General features: G+C 45.9%; 1 protein-coding gene across 2 annotated transcripts in view; it reads left to right on the top strand.

Moving 5' to 3' along the window:
- The window catches only part of LOC118399009 (CUB and sushi domain-containing protein 3-like), a 908,305-nt gene that overhangs the window by 832,637 nt on the left and 51,720 nt on the right, over positions 1-23,948 (top strand). For both annotated transcript variants that reach the window (XM_052472732.1, XM_052472731.1), the window contains exons 57-59: positions 10,139-10,321; positions 16,082-16,258; positions 21,000-21,179. In XM_052472732.1, the coding sequence (XP_052328692.1) occupies positions 10,139-10,321; positions 16,082-16,258; positions 21,000-21,179 (540 nt within the window). The remainder of the gene's footprint in view (positions 1-10,138; positions 10,322-16,081; positions 16,259-20,999; positions 21,180-23,948) is intronic.

The raw sequence follows: 23,948 nt of genomic DNA, 5'->3' as shown, positions 1-23,948 counted from the left end.
TAACTGCCCTGTTGGGCAAGGCAGCAGTAGGGCGTCAGGTAGCCTATCGGTTAGAATGTTGGACCAGTAACTGAAAGGTCACTGATTCAAATACCCAAGTTGACAAGGTGAAAAATCAGTCGATGTGCCCTTGATCAAGGCACTTAACCATTATTTGCTCCAGGGGCACTGTACTTTTATGACTGGCCCTGGAAAACAACACATTTCACTGCACCGATCCGGTGTATGTAACACTAACATATGTATTAATATTAAATCGTATCACTCCTCCTAGATCCCCTGTCAATTAGTTAGGCCCCTTGTCCATTAACTAGACCCCCTGTCAATTAGCTAGACCCCGATGACATTAGCCAGATCCCCTGTCCATTAGCAAGCCCCACTGTCCATTAGATCGACCCCCTGTCCGTTAGCTAGACCCCCTGTCAATTAGCAAGACCCCCTGTCCATTAGCTAGACCCCCTGTACCTTAAATAGACCCCTGTCCATTAGCTAGACCCCCTGTTCGTTAGCTAGACCCCCTGTTCGTTAGCTAGAACCCCTGTCAATTAGCTAGACCCCCTGTCCATTAGCTAGACCCCCTGTCCATTAGCTAGACCCCCTATCCATTAGCTAGGCCCCCTGTCAATTAGCTAGACCCCATGTCCATTAACTAGACACCCTATCCATTAACTAGAACCCCTGTCCATTAGCTAGACCCCCTGTCCATTAAAAATAACCCCTTTCCATTAGCTAGACCCCCTTTCAATTAGCAAGACCCCCTGTCAATTATCTAGACCCCCTGTCAATTAGCCAGACCCCCTGTCCATTAGCTAGACCCTCTGTCCATCAGCTAGACCCCCTGTCCATTAACTAGACCTCCTGTCAATTAGCTAGACCCCCTGTCCATTAACTAGACCCCCTGTCAATTAGCTAGACCCCCTGTCCATTAACTAGACCCCCTGTCAATTAACCAGTTCCCCTGTCCATTAACTAGACCCCCTGTCAATTAACCAGACCCCCTGTCCATTAGCTAGACCCCCTGTCAATTATCTAGACCCCCTGTCCATTAGCTAGACCCCCTGTCCATTAACTAGACCCCCTGTCAATTAGCTAGACCCCCTGTCCATTAACTAGACCCCCTGTCAATTAGCTAGACCCCCTGTCCATTAACTAGACCCCCTGTCCATTAACCAGTTCCCCTGTCCATTAACTAGACCCCCTGTCAATTAACCAGACCCCCTGTCCATTAGCTAGACCCCCTGTCAATTATCTAGACCCCCTGTCCATTAGCTAGACCCCCTGTCAATTAGCCAGACCCCCTGTCAATTAGCTAGACCCCCTGTCCATTAACTAGAACCCATGTCCATTAGCTAGACCCCCTGTCCATTAGTAAGACCCCCTGTCCATTAACTCGACCCCCTGTCCATTAACTAGACCCCCTGTCCATTAGCTAGACCCCCTGTCCAATAACTAAACCCCCTGTCCATTAACTGTTCATTAGCAAGACCCCTGTCAATTAGCTAGACCCCCTGTCAATTAACTAGACCCCCTGTCCATTAGCTAGACCCCCTGTCCAATAGTGACTGAGTCAGTGAGCATGCTAAAGGGGGTCTAGTAGGTGTAGTGTTGGATTGGCACTCCAGGTTAATACTTGTACTTCCTGTGTCTCCAATTAGTCGGGGGTGCTGAAGCGTTGGCTGGACGCAGGGCTCTAGGGCTCAGGACCTGTGTTGGGGAGGTTTTTTGAGCCGTCTGGTGCCCATGAAACGTTGGTGATGTGATATTGTGTGGCAGGAAGGGGACGTGGTACAGGTTCTGTCTTTTCCCCTATTGCCTGGCCAAGAATTCTTTAGCATGAAGAACATAGTTATTTGAAAAGACCAGTTAGCATTCTAGAGAGCATTTTATTCCCCTGTACCGGTGAGCATAGAGCTACAGTTTCTTAGGAAGAGACCACAGAACAAGTGCTCTGTTTGAGACTAGCGATCACTCAGGCAGTTCTGTGACAAACACAAAGTCACGGGCACATTTAAGACAGACGCCCTTTGTGACAAAACACCAGGGAGATTTCTTTTAACCTCCCTCTGTTCTCCATTCTCCGTTCCCCAGTGTGTCCATGTCCATACTCTGTGTGAGACACGTGAGGTAGGGGGGACGGGAGGGGGAGGGGAGTGGCTGAGGGCCTGTTGTGTTTGTGGTGACTTAGTGGCTCTCCGCTAGCTGTCTAGAGATTTGGCTCTGTATCACAGTGTGTGACAGCCAGCCCTCTCTCTCTCCCCTCTCTTTCTCCCCTCTTCCTCTCTCACCTCTCCCCCTCTTTCCCTCTCTTCCCTCTCCCTTTCTTTCTCCCCTCTTCCTCTCTTCCTCTCTCTCTCTCTCTCTCTCTCTCTCCCCCTCTTCCTTTCTCTCTCCCCCCTCTTCCTCTCTCTCTTTCTCCCCCTCTTCCCTCTCCCTCTCTCTCTCCCCTCTCCCTCTCTCTGTCTGGTGGCATGTTGTGTGTCAGCGCTGCCTCTTCAGATGACAGCTAATAAAGCACCAGCCTAACTTGGTCAGCACATTTTCCCTGACAGAGCACACTCCTGGGAACCTGAACCCCCCACACCGGGGGATGCTCGCTGCCAGGAGGATAATAGAGGAGGTGGAACATGGGACACATGCACCTGCTCAGCAGCCACACACACACACACACACATACACACACACACGTTTTACTCATAAATAAAGTCACACACACACGTCCACACATACTCATGCACACTTGGCACACACATACACACACAAACACTTGTCAGTTGGCACACAAACAGACACACACACCTTACCTGGAAGCCACCACTCACTGTCATCTGGTATCATATCTTGGGGCTGTGTTCTGCTTAGTAAAGAAGGCTGTAACAGTAGCATGTATCTCCAGCATGCTGTACCTTAGGAAGTGTACACTATTTGTGACCCCCTATTGTCCTACTACACTACATGTGATTGTGAGTGTCTGTGTGGGGGGCAGGGGGGGGGCATCCTGTAATTTGCCCTGTGTGTTCTAAGATTCGTACTCAGTAGGACCCACAGAGGAAATGTATAACCAAGACACTCAAGGCCCTTTCAACTGCAGCTTTACCCATATGACTAGGGCTGTTGCCGTGACCGTATTACCGAGTCATGAAGACGGTCAAATTTCACCTGACCGTTTAGTCACGGTAATTAGGTTTCTCCAAGATCTGATACTGCTGATGGTCATTAGTAGCCTACCAAACGTGCTAACTGCCTGGTACTCAGCACTCTATTGTCTCTCTAATCACTCTGACATTAATGCAAATGTGTTGGAAAATCTAATCAAACACTTCATGAGAGCACATGAGCTCATGTTGCGCAACATTTGTGATGGCCTCTACTAAAAAAGAAGAGGATCCCATCAGTTTTCTATAGACAAGGACTACTATATTTATTTTTCAACTATCCTAATATTATACACATTGCTATCTTTACAATAGGAGTATAGCCTACCTGGCTATATTTTGAGACAGTTGCACCTGTTTTGAGACAGGTGCATGATAATGGTCCATTCTAAATAAATACAAAAATCACACATATATTATTTAGTATATGAAAAGAGAAGATTAAATAATTAATCATCTGATGGGTGACAATATTAGCCTATCACTTGTGTATTATATATTATCACTTGTGTATTATATATTATCACTTGTGAATGATATATTATCACTTGTGTATTATATATTATCACTTGTGACTGATATATTATCACTTGTGTATTATATATTATCACTTGTGTATTATATATTATCACTTGTGAATGATATATTATCACTTGTGTATTATATATTATCACTTGTGTATTATATATTATCACTTGTGACTGATATATTATCACTTGTGTATTATATATTATCACTTGTGTATTATATATTATCACTTGTGTATTATATATTATCACTTGTGTATTATATATTATCACTTGTGTATTATATATTATCACTTGTGTATTATATATTATCACTTGTGACTGATATATTATCACTTGTGTATTATATATTATCACTTGTGTATTATATATTATCACTTTGGATTATATATTATCACTTGTGTATTATATATTATCACTTGTGTATTATATATTATCACTTTTGTATTATATATTATCACTTGTGTATTATATATTATTACATTTACATTTAAGTCATTTAGCAGACGCTCTTATCCAGAGCGACTTACAAATTGGTGCATTCACCTTATGACATCCAGTAGAATAGTCACTTTACAATAGTGCATCTAAATATTATCACTTGTGTATTATATATTATCACTTGTGAATGATATATTATCACTTGTGTATTATATATTATCACTTGTGAATGATGTCCAGAATAAGGCAAGAAACAAAGCCTTTTTTTTGGCAACTGTTTTTAATCATCATTACACACCTCATGTAGCCTATCCCATACGCCTATATGTTTTGATAAGGTTTTAATCGCAACTAAAGTGGCCAAATAACTTCTTAAAAAGAAGCACATTAATCCACTTTACAATGGGTATAGGGCCTAACTGGCATACATAAGCAGCGTGTGAGTTTCATGTTTGGGGAAGATAACTTTCACCATAAAAATGCACCTTTATTATAAAAGCGTTACACGCATAATCGCATTTGCGGTCACCTTTGATAAAGTGTTTCCCGCTAATGGAACATTGGTGCTTATCGCCTACTGCAGCGTTTCTTAAAGTATGGGTCGCGACCCAAGACCTGTTAATGGTGGGTCGCGAAGTAATTGTATGATTATTTCATTAATGACTGGAATTCATTTGGCCAAGTGTAACTGCGCTCTCGTTACAGTGTGCACTCTGCTTATCAGCAGTCTCTGCTCAGTTTGGCAGCAGCGCGAGTGGGAGAGGAAGAGGCCAATGTGCTTCACTGTTTACCGGATCTTTTCTCTGGAGTTTTCTTGAAGATCACTCCGCAACCCGAACGCTGCAGCGCTGTAGTTCAAGCCACTGACTTGTTATTCCCACGCGCCATCACTCACCGCTGTCATGAAATGGACTCATGCTCACCACATGTTCAGACTGAGCTCAATCATAATGAAACGCAAATACAGTGATTACTTTTTGTCTCTTTCATACAAACTTTGAGAAATAACGAGGAGCGTCCACAATGTGTTTTGTGTGGGGAAGTGCTTAGTAACGAGTCTCTCAAAACAAACAAATTAATAAAACGACACGTCCTGACCAAACATCAGAACAGGCAAGAATGCTTCAGGAAACCGTGCGTCGAAGTGGAAAATAAAGTCAACTAGCAAGCTAACTAGGCACTGATAGTGCAACCCTAAGAAACAGTTCAGATGAAGATGAAAAGTTAGCAGGCCTACTGTACATTCTACTGTAGAAATTATTGTTGAAAACAAGTCTAGGTTGGAACTGTTGCTTTTACAAGTAATACTTTTTTTATTCTGAACTGGAATAAACTGATTGAAGCAAGATGCTTTTTGAGACTCACACACTCACACATTTCTGGGTTTGCTCATCTACAGCAGGAAGCGGTCTCCTGCCTGACTGAGAAAGCAATAGATGTTCTGATCCAGTTTGGCACCACATACCTATGCAAGTCAGGGTTCTGAAGTACAGAAACTGTCTCAATGCTGAGCATGACCTCAGTGTTGCACTGTCTAAAGCAGAGCCCAGAATAGACCTGCTTGTTGGAACACTTCAACCAGCCACACACCTCTCATTAGGACTGTGTGTATGTGTGTGTTTTCTGCTCTACATCTGTGTGATGTGATCATTCAGTTCAGAATGAAATTATTTATTGTATTTTAACAGTGACCGTTCCAACCTAGGCAGGTATGTAAGAGCGTTTTTAATGGGGAAAAATAAGCATGCTCCTAAGCATGAAAATATATTTATGGGTATTTCCTTGTTATTTGTTTTAGTCTATATTGCATATTTTTAGGCATAAGGGCAATGAAATGTACCAATATTTAAGTATAGTTGCATATTTTCCTGAGCTTGGGTCCCAGGAAAACACAGAATTTCTCATTTGGGTCCCAGACTGAAAAGGTTTAAGAACCCCTGCCCTACTGCCATGTGCGCATTGCTGCTCTTATAATGTAAAGAAATAGCCTAATAGTTTATCAACATTTTAAGCTAAACGTTCGGATATGTTGCATCAGCCACATTGTATAAAACAATTTTTTTGATGCTCGTGGTTGTATTCATTTGGGATCTATCGCATCCCACAACTGTCCCCGACTATGTTTGGAATACTTATGTCTCGCACAGAATAGAATAGGTCGACTTTTGTACTATGTGGGATAGTAGATTGACATACGCTAGTGCTACTCATCTTGTTGGCTGACGAAAAGTAAATGTGGTCTTCCAATATCTTTAATATGCACCTCGGAATTGGATAAGGACACGCGCGTCCCAGATGTCTGTCTTCACTTGTAGCCTGCGAGAAAGACGCAATCACGTGATGGATAGCCATGTGAGTGAGAGGTGCTTCCCCACTTGCAACACTCAGCACTTCTCCCTGAGTGAGCATTCTAGGCATTATCAAGTGCTCGTGAAATTGTGAATGAGAGACTGATAAAGTGTGTACAGCCTGTGCAAAAAAAACAAACAAAGCAGAGCTCATGCCTTTCAAGCGACATTTTAAAAAAAACATCATTAGAGTCGTATCATGCAGCCTTACAATGTATTCAAAATCTAAACATACATGTAGAACAACTAAAGATACATTCATAACTCTAAATGAATCATATAGGAATACCCATTTCTTTGTTAACCGATCAACACAGGACAGCAGCATGTAATATAAAATAATGTGGAATTCCTAACCAAGTCTTGTCTGTTAAATGAACTAGTGTAGCCCACAGCCATAAATAAATGATGGATGTATTGGGAAGACGTAGGCTATATTACATGGATGTATTGGGATGATGTAGGCTATATTACATGGATGTATTGGGAAGACGTAGGCTATATTACATGGATGTATTGGGATGACGTAGGCTATATTACATGGATGTAGTTGGGATGATGTAGGCTATATTACATGGATGTATTGGGATGATGTAGGCTATATTACATGGATGTATTAGACATTTTAAAATGCCGATGTTCCAAAGATCTACATCAGTGCCAATAGTATTCAAAGTTGTCCTCAAGGCAAAGGGTGGCTACTATAAAATATATTTTGATTTGTTTAACACTTTTTTGTTATTTCATAGTTTTGATGTCTTCACTATTATTCTACAATGTAGAAAATAGTAAAAAAAAAAAAAACTTGAATGAGTAGGTGTATCTAAAACGTTTGACTGGTACTGCACATGTTTGTGAAAGTCATTTCTCCATAGAGGGGTCATAATAGTTTGTAGGCTACAGATTATTTTTGGGGACGTCTCATGGTCTGAACAAGCACCGCTCTAGCTCTGGCACCTTTCACCGTAGATGAGCCAGTGTAACATTGGTGGCTGCAGCGTGTTGGGACAGATATCTCTAGTTAAAACTGACAGATTTTGACGGGGATTTTTTTGTATTACGCTAATTTGATTTCCGCGGGGGTGGGGTTAATAGCAGCCACTTTTATCTGTCCCCTGGGCTTCCACTGCCAGGGACATAGAGAAATAATGAATTCTATATTGAATGGCCAGGGACACAACTGCCTACCTGTCTGTAGACTGCCCACTGGAGCGGATTCCAGCCTCACTGTATAGGTAAGTATCTACTCTGTGTGTGCGTGCGAGTGTCGGCTGCATTCAAGCCTGGGATCCCCAGTCAAGCTGCTGCTAAATTAGATTTCAATCGAATCAATTCGAGCTTTATTTGTCACATGCGCCAAATACAACAAGTATATAGACCTTACCGTGAAATGTTTACTTACAAGCCCTTAACCAACAGTGCAGTTCAAGAAAGAGTTAAGAAAATCTTTACCAAATAAACTGAAGTAATTAAAAAAAAAAAAAAAAAGTAACACAATAAAATAATAACGAGGCTATATACAGGGCGTACCAGTACCGAGTCAGTGTGTGGGCGTACAGATTAGTCGAGGTAATTTGTACATGTAGGTAGGGGTGAGTGGCTATGCGTAGATAAGCAGCGAGTAGCAGCAGCGTAAAAAAACAAATGAGGGGGTCAATGTAAATAGTCCGGTGGCCATCTGATTAATTGTTCAAGACTCTTATGACTTGGGGGTAGAAGCTGTTAAGGAGCCTTTTGGTCTTAGACTTGGCGCTCTGGTACCGCTTGCCGTGCGGCAGTAGAGAAAACAGTCTATGACTAGGGTGACTGGGGTCTTTGACAATTTTTTGGGCCTTCCTCTGACACCGCCTAGTATATAGGTCCTGGATGGCAGGAAGCTTGGCCCCAGTGATGTACTGGGCCATACGCATTACCCTCTGTAGCGCCTTACGGTCAGATGCCGAGCAGTTGCCATACCAGGCAGTGATGCAACCGGTCAGGATTCTCTCGATGGTGCAGCTGTAGATTTGTTTGAGGATCTGGGGACACATGCCAAATCTTTTCTGTCTCCTGAGGGGGAAAAGGTGTTGTCGTGCCCTCTTCACGACTGTCTTGGTGTGTTTGGATTTTGATTTGGGCAAATGGATGACGCAAATGTACTAAAATAACATTGTTTAATAAATGATGACTTACTGTAGTTATGGAACAAACAAGGGAGTAAATGTGAGGTATTTGTCTGGACATGAGAGAGATGGATATGATAGATACATTTATGGATGTTTTACTCACTTGGTATTGAAATCATATATGGATACCAATTGCACTTTGTATCCAAGTGACTTTCCAGTATTTTCCATCCCTATAATGTGTGTAGCATCAGAGCAAGATTTATCTGTTACTGATGAGGCATAAGTATCTCCATGTACTTGAGCCATCTGATACATCTTCCGTTACGTCTGAGCGAGTGTTTGGAGTGGACCGGTCTGATTGTCTCCCAGTAACAGCTCTGATAACTGTCAGGGCCATAGACGAACACACAGTCCCCTATCTCCTAGATCCTGGCTGTACGGCCTCCATTATCAGCGGCGGGGAGTGGTCTGTTTGTCTATCTGTCTGTCTGTCTGGGATGGATGTGTGGCTGGTTCAGGTGAATAGCAAGGTTACCAAGGGTGCACCCTATTCCCTATTTAGTGCACCACATCGGGAATAGGGTGCTGTTTGTGAACCAGACCAAGGCTACCAAGCTGGGAGCTATGTCGACGGAGTAGGGGAGGGATGGAAGGGGAAGGACATATATCAATCAGGAGTATCCATCTCCGGTGAGCTACTGAGGGGAATCGGTGTGAAAAGGGAATCGGTGTGAAAAGGGAATCGGTGTGAAAAGGGAATCGGTGTGAGAGGGGGGAATCGGTGTGAGAGGGGAGAATCGGTGTGAGAGGGGGGAATCGGTGTGAGAGGGGAATCGGTGTGAGAGGGGGAATCGGTGTGAGAGGGGGGAATCGGTGTGAGGGGGAATCGGTGTGAGAGGGGAATCGGTGTGAGAGGGGGAATCGGTGTGAGAGGGGGTGTGAATCGGTGTGAGAGGGGGAATCGGTGTGAGAGGGGGAATCGGTGTGAGAGGGTGAGAGGGGGAATCGGTGTGAGAGGGGGTGTGAATCGGTGTGAGAGGGGGTGTGAATCGGTGTGAGAGGGGGGTGTGAGAGGGGAATCGGTGTGAGAGGGGGAATCGGTGTGAGAGGGGGGAATCGGTGTAATCGGTGTGAGAGGGGGAATCGGTGTGGTGTGAGAGGGGGAATCGGTGTGAGAGGGGGAATCGGTGTGAGAGGGGGAATCGGTGTGAGAAGGGAATCGGTGTGAGAGGGGGGAATCGGTGTGAGAGGGGGGAATCGGTGTGAGAGGGGGAATCGGTGTGAGAGGGGAATCAGTGAGAGAGGGGAATCGGTGTGAGAGAGGGGAATCGGTGAGAGAGGGGAATCGGTGAGAGAGGGGAATCAGTGTGCGTTGGTGGTTTTCTGTAAGGTTACACCCACAGAGAATGAGGGAAGGGCAGAAGGGACAGAATCTTTGCTGGTTTGAATGACAAAAATGGTTGTGATGTGTTTCCATGGGAACATTGTGACTGACCATTAACTCTTTCTATGCTTGTGCTTTTCCCTCTGGGCTGGTGCGTGGTGTCTCTGTGTGTGTGTAGGTGACTCCCAGGGGACATGTGGAGACCCGGGCACCCCGTCGCAGGGCAGCAGGGAGGAGAGTAACTTCAGGATCCGCAGTAAAGTCCAGTTCAGGTGCTCTGAGGGTTATGAGCTGATTGGCTCAGCTGAGAGGATGTGCTTTCCTAACGGCACCTGGTCTGGAACACAACCCTTCTGCAAACGTGAGACCACACGTACACGTGTACACACACACACACACACACACACACACTTACTTCTCATTCTCCCAACAAATATGGTCCTCTGAGTCCAACAATCGGCTGTACCATTCCATTTCCAGACAATATATCTCAACGACACATGCTTTATCAAAGTCACACCGGTGAAGGATTTGAACATCCCTTTGTTACATAGCCTGCTCTCACTGCAGGGGCCTCATAGCTAGCGATACATAGCCTGCTCTCACTGCAGGGGCCTCTATAGCTAGCGATACATAGCCTGCTCTCACTGCAGGGGCCTTTATAGCTAGCGATACATAGCCTGCTCTCACTGCAGGGGCCTCTATAGCTAGCGATACATAGCCTGCTCTCACTGCAGGGGCCTTTATAGCTAGCAATACATAGCCTGCTCTCACTGCAGGGGCCTCATAGCTAGCGATACATAGCCTGCTCTCACTGCAGGGGCCTCTATAGCTAGCAATACATAGCCTGCTCTCACTGCAGGGGCCTCATAGCTAGCAATACATAGCTTGCTCTCACTGCAGGGGCCTCTATAGCTAGCGATACATAGACTGCTCTCACTGCAGGGGCCTCTATAGCTAGCGATACATAGCCTGCTCTCACTGCAGGGGCCTCATAGCTAGCAATACATAGCTTGCTCTCACTGCAGGGGCCTCTATAGCTAGCGATACATAGCCTGCTCTCACTGCAGGGGCCTCTATAGCTAGCGATACATAGACTGCTCTCACTGCAGGGGCCTCTATAGCTAGCGATACATAGCCTGCTCTCACTGCAGGGGCCTCATAGCTAGCGATACATAGCCTGCTCTCACTGCAGGGGCCTCTATAGCTAGCGATACATAGACTGCTCTCACTGCAGGGGCCTCTATAGATAGCGATACATAGCCTGCTCTCACTGCAGGGGCCTCTATAGCTAGCGATACATAGCCTGCTCTCACTGCAGGGGCCTCTATAGCTAGCGATACATAGCCTGCTCTCACTGCAGGGGCCTCTATAGCTAGCGATACATAGCCTGCTCTCACTGCAGGGGCCTCATAGCTAGCAATACATAGCTTGCTCTCACTGCAGGGGCCTCTATAGCTAGCGATACATAGACTGCTCTCACTGCAGGGGCCTCTATAGCTAGCAATACATAGCCTGCTCTCACTCCAGGGGCCCCTATAGCTAGCAATACATAGCCTGCTCTCACTGCAGGGGCCTCTATAGCTAGCGATACATAGCCTGCTCTCAATGCAGGGGCCTCTATAGCTAGCGATACATAGCCTGCTCTCACTGCAGGGGCCCCTATAGATAGCAATACATAGCCTGCTCTCACTGCAGGGGCCCCTATAGATAGCAATACATAGCCTGCTCTCACTGCAGAGGCCTCTATAGCTAGCAATACATAGCCTGCTCTCTCTGCAGGGGCCTCTATAGCTAGCGATACATAGCCTGCTCTCTCTGCAGGGGCCTCTATAGCTAGCGATACATAGCCTGCTCTCTCTGCAGGGGCCTCTATAGCTAGCAATACATAGCCTGCTCTCACTGCAGAGGCCCCTATAGCTAGCAATACATAGCCTGCTCTCGCTGCAGGAGCTCCTGCAACCAGGAACCCAGACACAACCCTCCCAGGTGTCAGTCAGGCACCCAGACACAATCCCCCAGGTGTCAGTCAGGCACCTAGACACAACCCCCCAGGTGTCAGTCAGGCACCTAGACACAACCCCCCAGGTGTCAGTCAGGCACCCAGACACAATCCCCCAGGTGTCAGTCAGGCACCTAGACACAACCCCCCAGGTGTCAGTCAGGCACCTAGACACAACCCCCCAGGTGTCAGTCAGGCACCCAGACACAACCCCCAGGTGTCAGTCAGGCACCAAGACACAACCCCCAGGTGTCAGTCAGGCACCCAGACACAACCCCCAGGTGTCAGTCAGGCACCCAGACACAACCCCCCAGGTGTCAGTCAGGCACCCAGACACAATTCCCCAGGTGTCAGTCAGGCACCCAGACACAACCCCCCAGGTGTCAGTCAGGCACCCAGACACAACCCCCAGGTGTCAGTCAGGCACCTAGACACAACCCCCCCAGGTGTCAGTCAGGCACCCAGACACAACCCCCAGGTGTCAGTCAGGCACCCAGACACAACCCCAGGTGTCAGTCAGGCACCCAGACACAACCCCCAGGTGTCAGTCAGGCACCCAGACACAACCCCCCAGGTGTCAGTCAGGCACCCAGACACAACCCCCCCAGGTGTCAGTCAGGCACCCGGACACAATTCCCAGGTGTCAGTCAGGCAGCCAGACACAACCCCCAGGTGTCAGTCAGGCACCCAGACACAACCCCCCAGGTGTCAGTCAGGCACCCAGACACAACCCCCCCGGTGTCAGTCAGGCACCTAGACACAACCCCCCCAGGTGTCAGTCAGACACCTAGACACAACCCCCCCAGGTGTCAGTCAGGCACCTAGACACAACCCCCAGGTGTCAGTCAGGCACCCAGACACAACCCCCCAGGTGTCAGTCAGACACCTAGACACAACCCCCCCAGGTGTCAGTCAGGCACCCAGACACAACCCCCCAGGTGTCAGTCAGGTACCTAGACACAACCCCCTAGGTGTCAGTCAGGCACCCAGACACAACCCCTCAGGTGTCAGTCAGGCACCCAGACACAACCCCCAGGTGTCTCCTTTGAACCACCCTTTTCATCTCAAACGAGACAGGATAGCATTAGTGTCATCTCCAAACGCCGGCTTCGTGTCCTCCATGTTTCCTCTGAGCCACTGCAGCTCTAGTTAAATAGATTTACAGATTGTTCACTTCTCAGCCCCTGAGGTGGTTGCCAGGCAGCTTCTCCACAAGGCTGACAGGGTACCTCTCTCTCTCTCCATCACACTGTCTCTTTCAATCCCTTCTTAATCTCGCTTTCTCTTTCTAACTATCCAGTGTTAGAGGCGTTATTACAGACCCGGGTTCATTCTCGGGCTGTTCCACAACTGGCCGTGGCCGGGAGTCCCATAGGACGGCACACAATTGTCCCAGCGTTGTCCGGGTTAGGAGGGGGGTTTACTTGGCTCATCGTGCTCTAGTGACCCCTGTGGTCGGGGTGGAGTGCCTGCAGACTGACCCCGGTTGCCAGTTGAACAGTGTTTGCTCCGACACATTGGTGCAGCTGGTTTCTGGGTAAAGCTGGCGGGTGTTAAAGAGGGCTTTTAGGCGGGTCATGTTTCGGAGGACGCATGACTCCACATTCGCCTCTCCCGAGCCCGTTGGGGAGTTGCAGCGATAAGACGGGGGGATAAAATACAAACAAAAATAAGTAGAAATCTATCTGTTATACTTGAGCCTGTTGTTTCTCTCTGTAAAATACTGACATTTTACATTTCTCAGCCCAACCCACCCTCACATAGAACAAGGGTCTGTGTCCCCGATGGCACTCTGGTCAAGAGAGGTGCACCATATAGGGAATATGGTGCCATTTGGCAATAAACCTCTAACTCACGACTTAAACATATATATTTTTTTTACAGTGGCCATGTGGATTTCATTTGTATTCTCTCTCAGTACCTCGCATATGGAGTATGGGTAAAAATGTGTCGGGACACGTCCTTTCATAGCTCTTGACAGCCAACCCTGGACATTGTTTGTCTATATCCAAGAGTACCACACTGGGGGAGGATCCCTACAACAATGGCTGCACTGTCGTTCTACTCTTCCCTAGATGCTAGCCGTCTCTCTCAACCCTCTTATAAACAACTTTAAGTACTTATATCTGACTGTTGTTAAGCTGGATCTGAGTTGATGCTATGGGGATGGAGTATGGGAATTGTGAAAGGGGTAATGATGATTTCATGGAAAGAACAAATACTGTACTTAGCATTGAGATACAGTGTCAGTCCATAACAATTCATACTTTATGAAAAGTATTTAATTCACCCAAAACTCGTACAGTTAGATTGACACAGTCTTTATTCAAGGTCATCCTAGAGAGGGTCCAATCTAACATATACAGTTGAAGTTGGAAGTTTACATATACTGAGGTTGGAGTCATTAAAACTCGTTTTTCAACCATTCCACACATTTCTTGTTAACAAACTCTCATTTTGGCAAGTTGGTTAGGACATCTACTTTGTGCATGACACAAGTAATTTTTACAACAATTGTTTACAGACAGATTATTTCACTTATAATTCACTGTATCACAATTCCAGTGGGTCAGAAATTTACATACACTAAATTGACTGTGCTTTTAAACAGCTTGGAAAATTCCAGAAAATGATGTCATGGCTTTAGAAGCTTCTGATAGACTAATTGACATTGTTTGAGTCAATTGGAGGTGTACCAGTGGATGTATTTCAAGGCCTACCTTCAAACTCAGTGCCTCTTTGCTTGACATCATGGGAAAATCAAAAGAAATCAGAAAAAAATTGTAGACCTCCAAAGTCTGGTTCATCCTTGGGAGCAATTTCCAAATGCCTGAAGGTACCACGTTCATCTGTACAAACAATAGTACGCAAGTATAAACACCATGGGACCACGCAGCCTTCATACCGCGTTCTGTTTCCTTGAGATGAATGTACTTTGGTGCGAAAAGTGCATTTCAATCCCAGGACAACAGCAAAGGATTTTGTGAAGATGCTGGAGGAGACAGGTAAAAGGTATCTATATCCACATATAACCTGAAAGGCTGCTCAGCAAGGAAGAAGCCACTGCTCCAAACCCGTCATAAAAAAATCTGACTACAGATTGCAACTGCACATGGGGAGAGAGATCAAACTTTTTGGAGAAATGTCCTCTGGTCTGATGAAACAAAAATAGAACTGTTTGGCCGTAATGACCATCGTTATGTTTGGAGGAAAAAGGGGGAGGCTTGCAAGCCGAAGAACACCATCCCAACCATGAAGCACGGAGGTGGCAACATCATATTTGGGGGTGCTTTGCTGCAGGAGGGACTGGTGCACTTTACAAAATAGATGGCATCATGAGGCAGGAAAATGATGTGGATATAAGCAATATCTCAAGACATCAGTCAGGAAGTTAAAGCTTGGTCGCGAATGGATCTTCCAAATGGACAATGACCCCAAGCATACTTCCAAAGTTGTGGCAAAATGGCTTTAGGACAATAAAGTGGCCATCACATTTCCCTGAACTCAAATTGTTTAATAAATAATGTTATTCTAGTTATCCCTTTGCCCAAATCTATGTCCAAACACACCAAGTGTGAGTGCCCCCCTCCTCCTCCTCTTGCCCTCGAACAGCCTCAGTTCATCGTGGGCACTGACTCTACAGAGTGTCAAAAGCGTTCCACAGGGATGCTGGCCCATGTTGACTCTAATTGTTCCCACAGTTGTGTCAAGTTGGCTGGATGTCCTTTGGGTGGTGGACCATTCCTGATATACACGGAAAACTGTTGAGCGTGAAAAACCCAGCAGCCTGACACCTACTACTGTTCAATACCCCGTTCAAAGGCACTTCAAAATGTTGTCTGGCCCATTCACCCTCTGAATGGCACACATACACAATCCATGTCCCAATTTTCTCAAAGCTTAAAAATCCAATGTTAGCCTTATCTCCTCCCCTTCATCTACACTGATTGAACAAGTGACATCGATAAGGGATCATAGCTTTCACCTTGTCAGTCTGTGTCATGGAAAGTGTTCTTAATGTTTTGTATACTCGGTGAGCTAGTATATGATGAAACAACTTCACAAGTATAACACCAATCATTCAATCAAACTCTATCTGCCCCTTCTCTCTCTCTCCAGCGGTGCAGTGTGGGAACCCGGGAGCCCCCAGTAACGGCCGTGTGTCCCGGCTGGATGGCACCACCTACTCCCACTCCGTCACCTACTCCTGTATGGATGGCTACCTGCTGACCGGCTCCACCACACGTCAGTGTCTGGCCAACGCCACCTGGTCTGGCACTGCCCCCAACTGCACCAGTAAGTCTTCATAAAACAACCTCACTGCCCTGAACTGCACCAGTAAGTCTTCATAAACCAACCTCACTGCCCTGAACTGCACCAGTAAGTCTTCATAAACCAACCTCACTGCCCTGAACTGCACCAGTAAGTCTTCATAAACCAACCTCACTGCCCTGAACTGCACCAGTAAGTCTTCATAAACCAACCCCACTGCCCTGAACTGCACCAGTAAGTCTTCATAAACCAACCTCACTGCCCTGAACTGCACCAGGAAGTCTTCATTAACCAACCCCACTGCCCTGAACTGCACCAGTAAGTCTTCATAAACCAACCTCACTGCCCTGAACTGCACCAGTAGGTCTTCATTAACCAACCCCACTGCCCTGAACTGCACCAGTAAGTCTTCATAAACCAACCCCACTGCCCTGAACTGCACCAGTAAGTCTTCATAAACCAACCCCACTGCCCTGAACTGCACCAGTAAGTCTTCATAAACCAACCCCACTGCCCTGAACTGCACCAGTAAGTCTTCATAAACCAACCCCACTGCCCTGAACTGCACCAGTAAGTCTTCATAAACCAACCCCACTGCCCTGAACTGCACCAGTAAGTCTTCATAAACCAACCCCACTGCCCTGAACTGCACCAGTAAGTCTTCATAAACCAACCCCACTGCCCTGAACTGCACCAGTAAGTCTTCATAAACCAACCCCACTGCCCTGAACTGCACCAGTAAGTCTTCATAAACCAACCCCACTGCCCTGAACTGCACCAGTAAGTCTTCATAAACCAACCCCACTGCCCTGAACTGCACCAGTAAGTCTTCATAAACCAACCTCACTGCCCTGAACTGCACCAGTAAGTCTTCATAAACCAACCCCACTGCCCTGAACTGCACCAGTAAGTCTTCATAAACCAACCTCACTGCCCTGAACTGCACCAGTAAGTCTTCATAAACCAACCTCACTGCCCTGAACTGCACCAGTAAGTCTTCATAAACCAACCCCACTGCCCTGAACTGCACCAGTAAGTCTTCATAAACCAACCCCACTGCCCTGAACTGCACCAGTAAGTCTTCATAAACCAACCTCACTGCCCTGAACTGCACCAGGAAGTCTTCATTAACCAACCCCACTGCCCTGAACTGCACCAGGAAGTCTTCATAAACCAACCCCACTGCCCTGAACTGCAGCAGTAAGTGGGATCAGAGCCCGCATTCATAAAGCCAACCCCACTGCCCTTCCCGGGACCACCCATACGTAGAATGTATGCACACATGACTGTAAGTCGCTTTGGATAAAAGCGTCTGCTAAATGGCATATATTATTATTATTATTATTATTATTATATTAAAGCGTCTCAGAGTAGGTGTGCTGATCTAGGATCAGGACCCCCCTGACAACACGATGTTTTTTTTTACTATGTATTTCGATTGTGATCTTTGGTTTTCGTATATGGGACCTATTGATATGTGATGCAGAGTCATAGATGGGAGATTGGATCTATTAGTGGGCTGAGGCTGAAGACATCTGCACCCTATTCACTATATAGTTCACTACTTTTGACCACAGCCCTATGGGTCGTTGTCAAAAGTAGTGCACTATAAAGGGAATAGGGGGGCCATTTGGAACTATTCCAGAATCTTCATCTCGCATCCTGTTGTCATGACATTTCAAGACGTTGCTCCTCTCGTGTTAAGAAGGGTGGGTTGTTTATGACTGGAATTCTCTGGGCAGTGTAAGAGAGGGATCGAAGAGGTGGCGCTATTTAAGGTAGCCTTCGGGTTAAGGATTGAGACAGCGAGAGAAGGGGTCTCACACACTCATACACACGCACAGTGACTGGTGGGTTGAGACAGAGAAGAGAGGTCAGAAGAGCCCTGTGTCCCTGCTCCAGCAAGATAAGAAAATCAATCCCTCTGTGCCTCTCTGTTACCTTGTACATATTACCATACCCTCCAAAGCTCTTGCCTCTTCTTCAGCTCCTTCTCAGTTGAGTAGACAATGCCAAGGAGTCCATCTGATTTAAATCTAGGCCCAGGGGCGAGAGAGAGTGAGAAAGAGAGACAGAGGGGGAGAGAGACCGAAAGGGAGAATGAGGGAGAGAGGCTAGCACATAACTTTCTGAAAAGCATATGTTTGTTAGAGGTTGGTGAGAGTGGTTGTCCTACGGTTATTTTGCATACAACTTTAAGAAATGGTGCAGGATAGTTGCTTGGCTTTGGAACATTCTCAGCACATTTAAGGAACTTGATGAAAAAAATGTTATTTTATTGGTATTTCATTACAGAATGGTTCCTTAAAGTTCAAACATGGTTACATTTCAATGTTGGTAATGTTCTAGGAATGTTCTCGAATTGGTTTGTATTAGGAATGTTATCGTGTAGTTCAGAGAACATTAAGAAACAACGTTCTTCTGTGGGAATTTCAGTACTTCAACCTAACGTTTCCTACAGGTTTCCTCGTGCTTCTAAAGTCATATTCTCAAATTGTTCCAAGAACATAAAAAAAAAACTTTCCATAAAAACCACAAGAAAATGTTAGAAACATTCAGAGAACGTTCTAAGAATGTTGTTTAAAAACATATATATTCCGTTCTCAGCGTCAACATAACTCTTATCTTCTATCTTGTTAAGTGTGTTCTGGTGTATTGGCCGCACCCACTAATTGGCCACACCCACACATTGGCCACACCCACGAATTGGCTGCCACCACTAATTGGCCACACCCACTAATTGGGCACACCTGATCTTAATGAGTGCTTGTTTCCTTTGAAATGGGAGTCTATTTGAATAGACTAACATGTAAAAACATGGCATGCTAGCTCCATCCTGGTGGCACAGAGGACTAAATTCCATGGACAGAGAACAGATTATAGGTTTGAATCTTCAAGGAAGTTATTTAAAGCCTCCAAATAAACTATAATTTCCTTTCGCAGAGCGTTCAATGAACCAGAGTAAAGCGTTCTCAGAACCTTCCTGCAACCTTAAAATAAATGTTCCCAGAACAGTCAAAATGTTCACTTCTCTGCACAGAATGTTTAATAAACCTTCAGTTTTACCGGTCAGGAAATGAATGACTTCGTTCCCACAAACAATGTGAAACTAAAAAAATACGTTCCCACGACTTCCAAGGAACCAAATTAGACTTATTCCACTTCAGGTAGATAATTCATCTCTATCTCACCTGGTGTTTCAGATTCAGTTAATTCAAGAATGGACTTCCAGATCTATAAACTACTGCCTGCTTGTCTCCATATCACCCCTAGACAGAAGTTGTAGACCACACTCGTTCCTCCAGGCTAGGTTCATTGCCTTTGATCGTATGCCTCTTAGTGCCCATATATGCTTAAACAGGCAGAATGCTTTGCCTACAGCGTTACAAAGAGACCTTTGGTTCGTGTCCCAAAATGGCACCCTGTTACCTTTATAGTCTCAGGGCTCTGATTTAACGTAGGTCACCTTTTTAGGGAATAAGGTGTCATTTGGGACACATCCCTTGCCTGTGGCATCAAATCAAGTTGTATGTAGCTGTAGACCTTACAGTGAAATGTTTACTTCCACAGCCCTTAAGCAACAATGCAGTTTTAAGAAAAATACCAACCAAAAAATAAAGAAATAAAGTAACGTGTTAAAGTAGTACTGATTGATGAGTCTTTACATGTGTTTTATTGAGCAGAGAAGGGTGATGCAATGTTTTCTATCCCGTGGTGGAGTCACATTAGCATTTTGGTCGAGACATTTTCCACACCACCTAGATGTTTACGAGCTTAAACCCTCCGATGATTGATTCCCAAAGCTTAATTCTTATGTTGTTGTTTTTTTAGCAAAAGACACTAAATTTATGGAAAACTGTAATCCCGGAATTGATAAGGGCACCACATAAATCAATGGGGGGGGGTTGAACTTTTTTCTGAAATTAAAAATTAATTAAATGCAAAGTACTTTTGGGGTTTGTTGTCAGTCACGGTGATAACTGATCACAAAACTACTAATGTGTTTCTGTTACCTTGTCATCTGAATTCCCTGGTAGATCGTAAACATTCTACTTCCTGCTCTCTGATTTCCATCCCGTCCTCCACAGAACAGAAGGGAGTTATAGGTGTAAGAGATTGACAGAATTGATTATGGAAGTTAAACCCAGGAGACCCTCGTATGAGAACACAGCTCACAGCTATTGATTTTCCCGGTGATAGATTTCACTATCATTTTGAATAAAAGAGGTGAGGTGGTATCTCATCAGTGGAGATATCTCTGTTGCTGGCTGCATAAATTGGTCATTTCAGATGATTTGTGGATTAGGTTTCCCACCGATTGTTGTCACAGCCCCAGTTACATCTTACGCCTGACCCACAATGGGGCCTAAATTGCACTTCGACCGCCATCATAGATATCAGCGTCTGTCACACAAGAGCCAGAAAGCCAACTAAGTGTCCAGACTGGGGATGTCTTCTTTGTTATGTATGTATTTGTTTGCTGTAACAGAGTACACTGTGTCACTGAGTCACTCTTTTATCCCCTTCCTTCCTACCTTCCTTTGTTCGTGCCTTCCTTCATTCCTCTCTTCCTTCCTTCCTTCCTTCCTTCCTTCCTTCCTTCCTTCCTTCCTTCCTTCCTTCCTTCCTTCCTCTTGCTTCCTCTCTTTCTTCCTTCCTTCCTCTCTTTCTTCCTTCCGCTCTTCCTTCCTCTCTTCCTTCCTTGCTTCATTCCTCTCTTCCTTACTTATTTCCTTCCTCCTTCCTTCTTTCTGTCTAATCACAGTGATCAACTGTGGCGACCCTGGGGTTCCAGCCAATGGGATGAGATATGGAGAGGACTTTGCCATTGGTCAGAACATCACCTTCCTGTGTGCGCCAGGATACAGCATGGAGGCCGACAGCTCTGCGGTACGCACCTGCACCTCCAACGGCACCTGGAGTGGCATCATGGCATCCTGCCAAGGTAAGACCTAGCAACACGTGTGTAGCATAATGTACTTCATTACCCACAATGCTCTGTGGAACATATCTAATAACATTTTGGCATCATAGCATCTTTCAAAGGTAGGGCTCAGCAACACTTAGTTTGGTTGGTTTGTTCCCCTAACTACTTCAATTTGAGTGTTTGAATATGTGTATCTACACTTTAGAATAGATTTCAATGAGCCAAGTCTTAGGGACTAACTAATCAATGTTCCCATTGTCTAAAACAGAGATGTATTGGCTTGTGTTCCCCTATGGAATCACCACCAGTTTCACTACAGATTGTTATAGCTTATTCACAGTAACACTGCACACCTCCTGCTTTCCACACTGTTGCCCTTAGCAACGGTAGCTCATATATCATTGTGTCCTGTTAGCTGCCACAGTGAGAAAAAGGGTTTAAATAAAGCATATCAGTTTGCTTTGGTTTGTTATTGTCGGACCAACATCCTGTCTTGTAGTTGTTATTGTCGGACCAACATCCTGTCTTGTAGTTGTTATTGTCGGACCAACATCCTGTCTTGTAGTTGTTATTTTAGGAGCAACATCCTGTCTTGTAGTTGTTATTGTCGGACCAACATCCTGTCTTGTAGTTGTTATTTTAGGACCAACATCCTGTCTTGTAGTTGTTATTTTAGGACCAACATCCTGTCTTGTAGTTGTTATTTTAGGACCAACATCCTGTCTTGTAGTTGTTATTTTAGGACCAACATCCTGTCTTGTAGTTGTTTTTGTCGGACCAACATCCTGTCTTGTAGTTGTTATTTTAGGACCAACATCCTGTCTTGTAGTTGTTATTTTAGGACCAACATCCTGTCTTGTAGTTGTTATTTTAGGACCAACATCCTGTCTTGTAGTTGTTATTTTAGGACCAACATGCTGTCTTGTAGTTGTTATTGTCGTACCAACATCCTGTCTTGTAGTTGTTATTTTAGGACCAACATCCTGTCTTGTAGTTGTTATTTTAGGACCAACATCCTGTCTTGTAGTTGTTATTGTCGGACCAACATCCTGTCTTGTAGTTGTTATTTCAGGACCAACATCCTGTCTTGTAGTTGTTATTGCTGACACTATATGGCCAGGCAGAAAAGGTTTCTCTTCATAACACGCTTTCTCAACATGCATAAAATTCAGCTTTTGACCATTATCTTGGACCAACTATGATCAACACATGTCTCCATCCGTTTGTACAGGTGATAGTTCCGTTTCCTGGCTGTGTGAAAGTGTGTTGTTATGCATACATATGCAACAGCTCCAGAATGATATCTTGGTGCCTGTACATTCTTATGATGCACAGTTAGATCTGTGGATGTTGACGTGTGTGTAATGTTCAAAGAGTGAATGGGTGTGAATGGGTGTGAATGGGTGTGGAGTCAGGCACAGAGAGCCAAGGATACGGGAAAAAACAGCGCTTTAATGTCCAACCAGAAACATGTACAAATAGGTGACGCCGAAACACAGGCGTAAATACACTCCACCTAAAATACACACGGGTATCAAACCGGACAGCGGAAAACCCACAATATAACGAACACCTTTACATAACAGAAACAAGCCCGCACAAATACAAGCGGGCTAATCGAACTTAAATAACACCAACCCCAAAAACCACAACAAGGAACAGGTGAAAACAATTAGACCAAACCAAACGAAAAGGTAAAGGGATCGGTGGCAGCTAGTAGACCGGTGACGACGTCCGCCGAGCGCCACCCGAACAGGAAGGGGAGCCACCTTCAGTGGCAGCTAGTAGACCGGTGACGACGACCGCCGAGCGCCACCCGAACAGGCAGGGGAGCCACCTTCAGTGGCAGCTAGTAGACCGGTGATGACGACCGCCGAGCGCCACCCGAACAGGAAGGGGAGCCACCTTCAGTGGCAGCTAGTAGACCGGTGACGACGACCGCCGAGCGCCACCCGAACAGGAAGGGGAGCCACCTTCAGTGGCAGCTAGTAGACCGGTGACGACGACCGCCGAGCGCCACCCGAACAGGAAGGGGAGCCACCTTCAGTGGCAGCTAGTAGACCGGTGATGACGACCGCCGAGCGCCACCCGAACAGGAAGGGGAGCCACCTTCAGTGGCAGCTAGTAGACCGGTGACGACGACCGCCGAGCGCCACCCGAACAGGAAGGGGAGCCACCTTCAGTGGCAGCTAGTAGACCGGTGACGACGACCGCCGAGCGCCACCTGAACGGGAAGGGGAGCCACCTTCAGTGGCAGCTAGTAGACCGGTGACGACGACCGCCGAGCGCCACCTGAACGGGAAGGGGAGCCACCTTCAGTGGCAGCTAGTAGACCGGTGACGACGACCGCCGAGCGCCACCCGAACAGGAAGGGGAGCCACATTCAGTGGCAGCTAGTAGACCGGTGACGACGACCGCCGAGCGCCACCCGAACAGGAAGGGGAGCCACCTTCAGTGATATTCGTGACAGTGCGAATATCACCGATATAGAAAGTAGCCTAATGGAGGTGGGTGGGTGACAGTCTAACAGCCTTTTAACACCAAGTTGTGTGCGTGCAGGCACTCATATTGTATACTGTATGTGAGAATGCCTGTGAAATGGAGGATCTGTCAGAGCAGCTGTAGAACTTCTTCACCACTGTTGTGTCACTGGAGTTGTGAAACTACTCTGCATAAACCTATTATTCATTAGCTTAGTACAAGCCAAGCTGGTCCACTCTCAATGGAGGGGCTACCAAGCGTGTCCAATACTAATTCAGAATATTAATACAACATTTGGGAATTTAT

This window comes from Oncorhynchus keta, chromosome 20, assembly GCF_023373465.1.
Source record: "Oncorhynchus keta strain PuntledgeMale-10-30-2019 chromosome 20, Oket_V2, whole genome shotgun sequence".
In the NCBI taxonomy this organism is placed as follows: Eukaryota; Metazoa; Chordata; class Actinopteri; order Salmoniformes; family Salmonidae; genus Oncorhynchus; species Oncorhynchus keta.
This window is presented reverse-complemented; position numbering and strand designations above follow the sequence as displayed.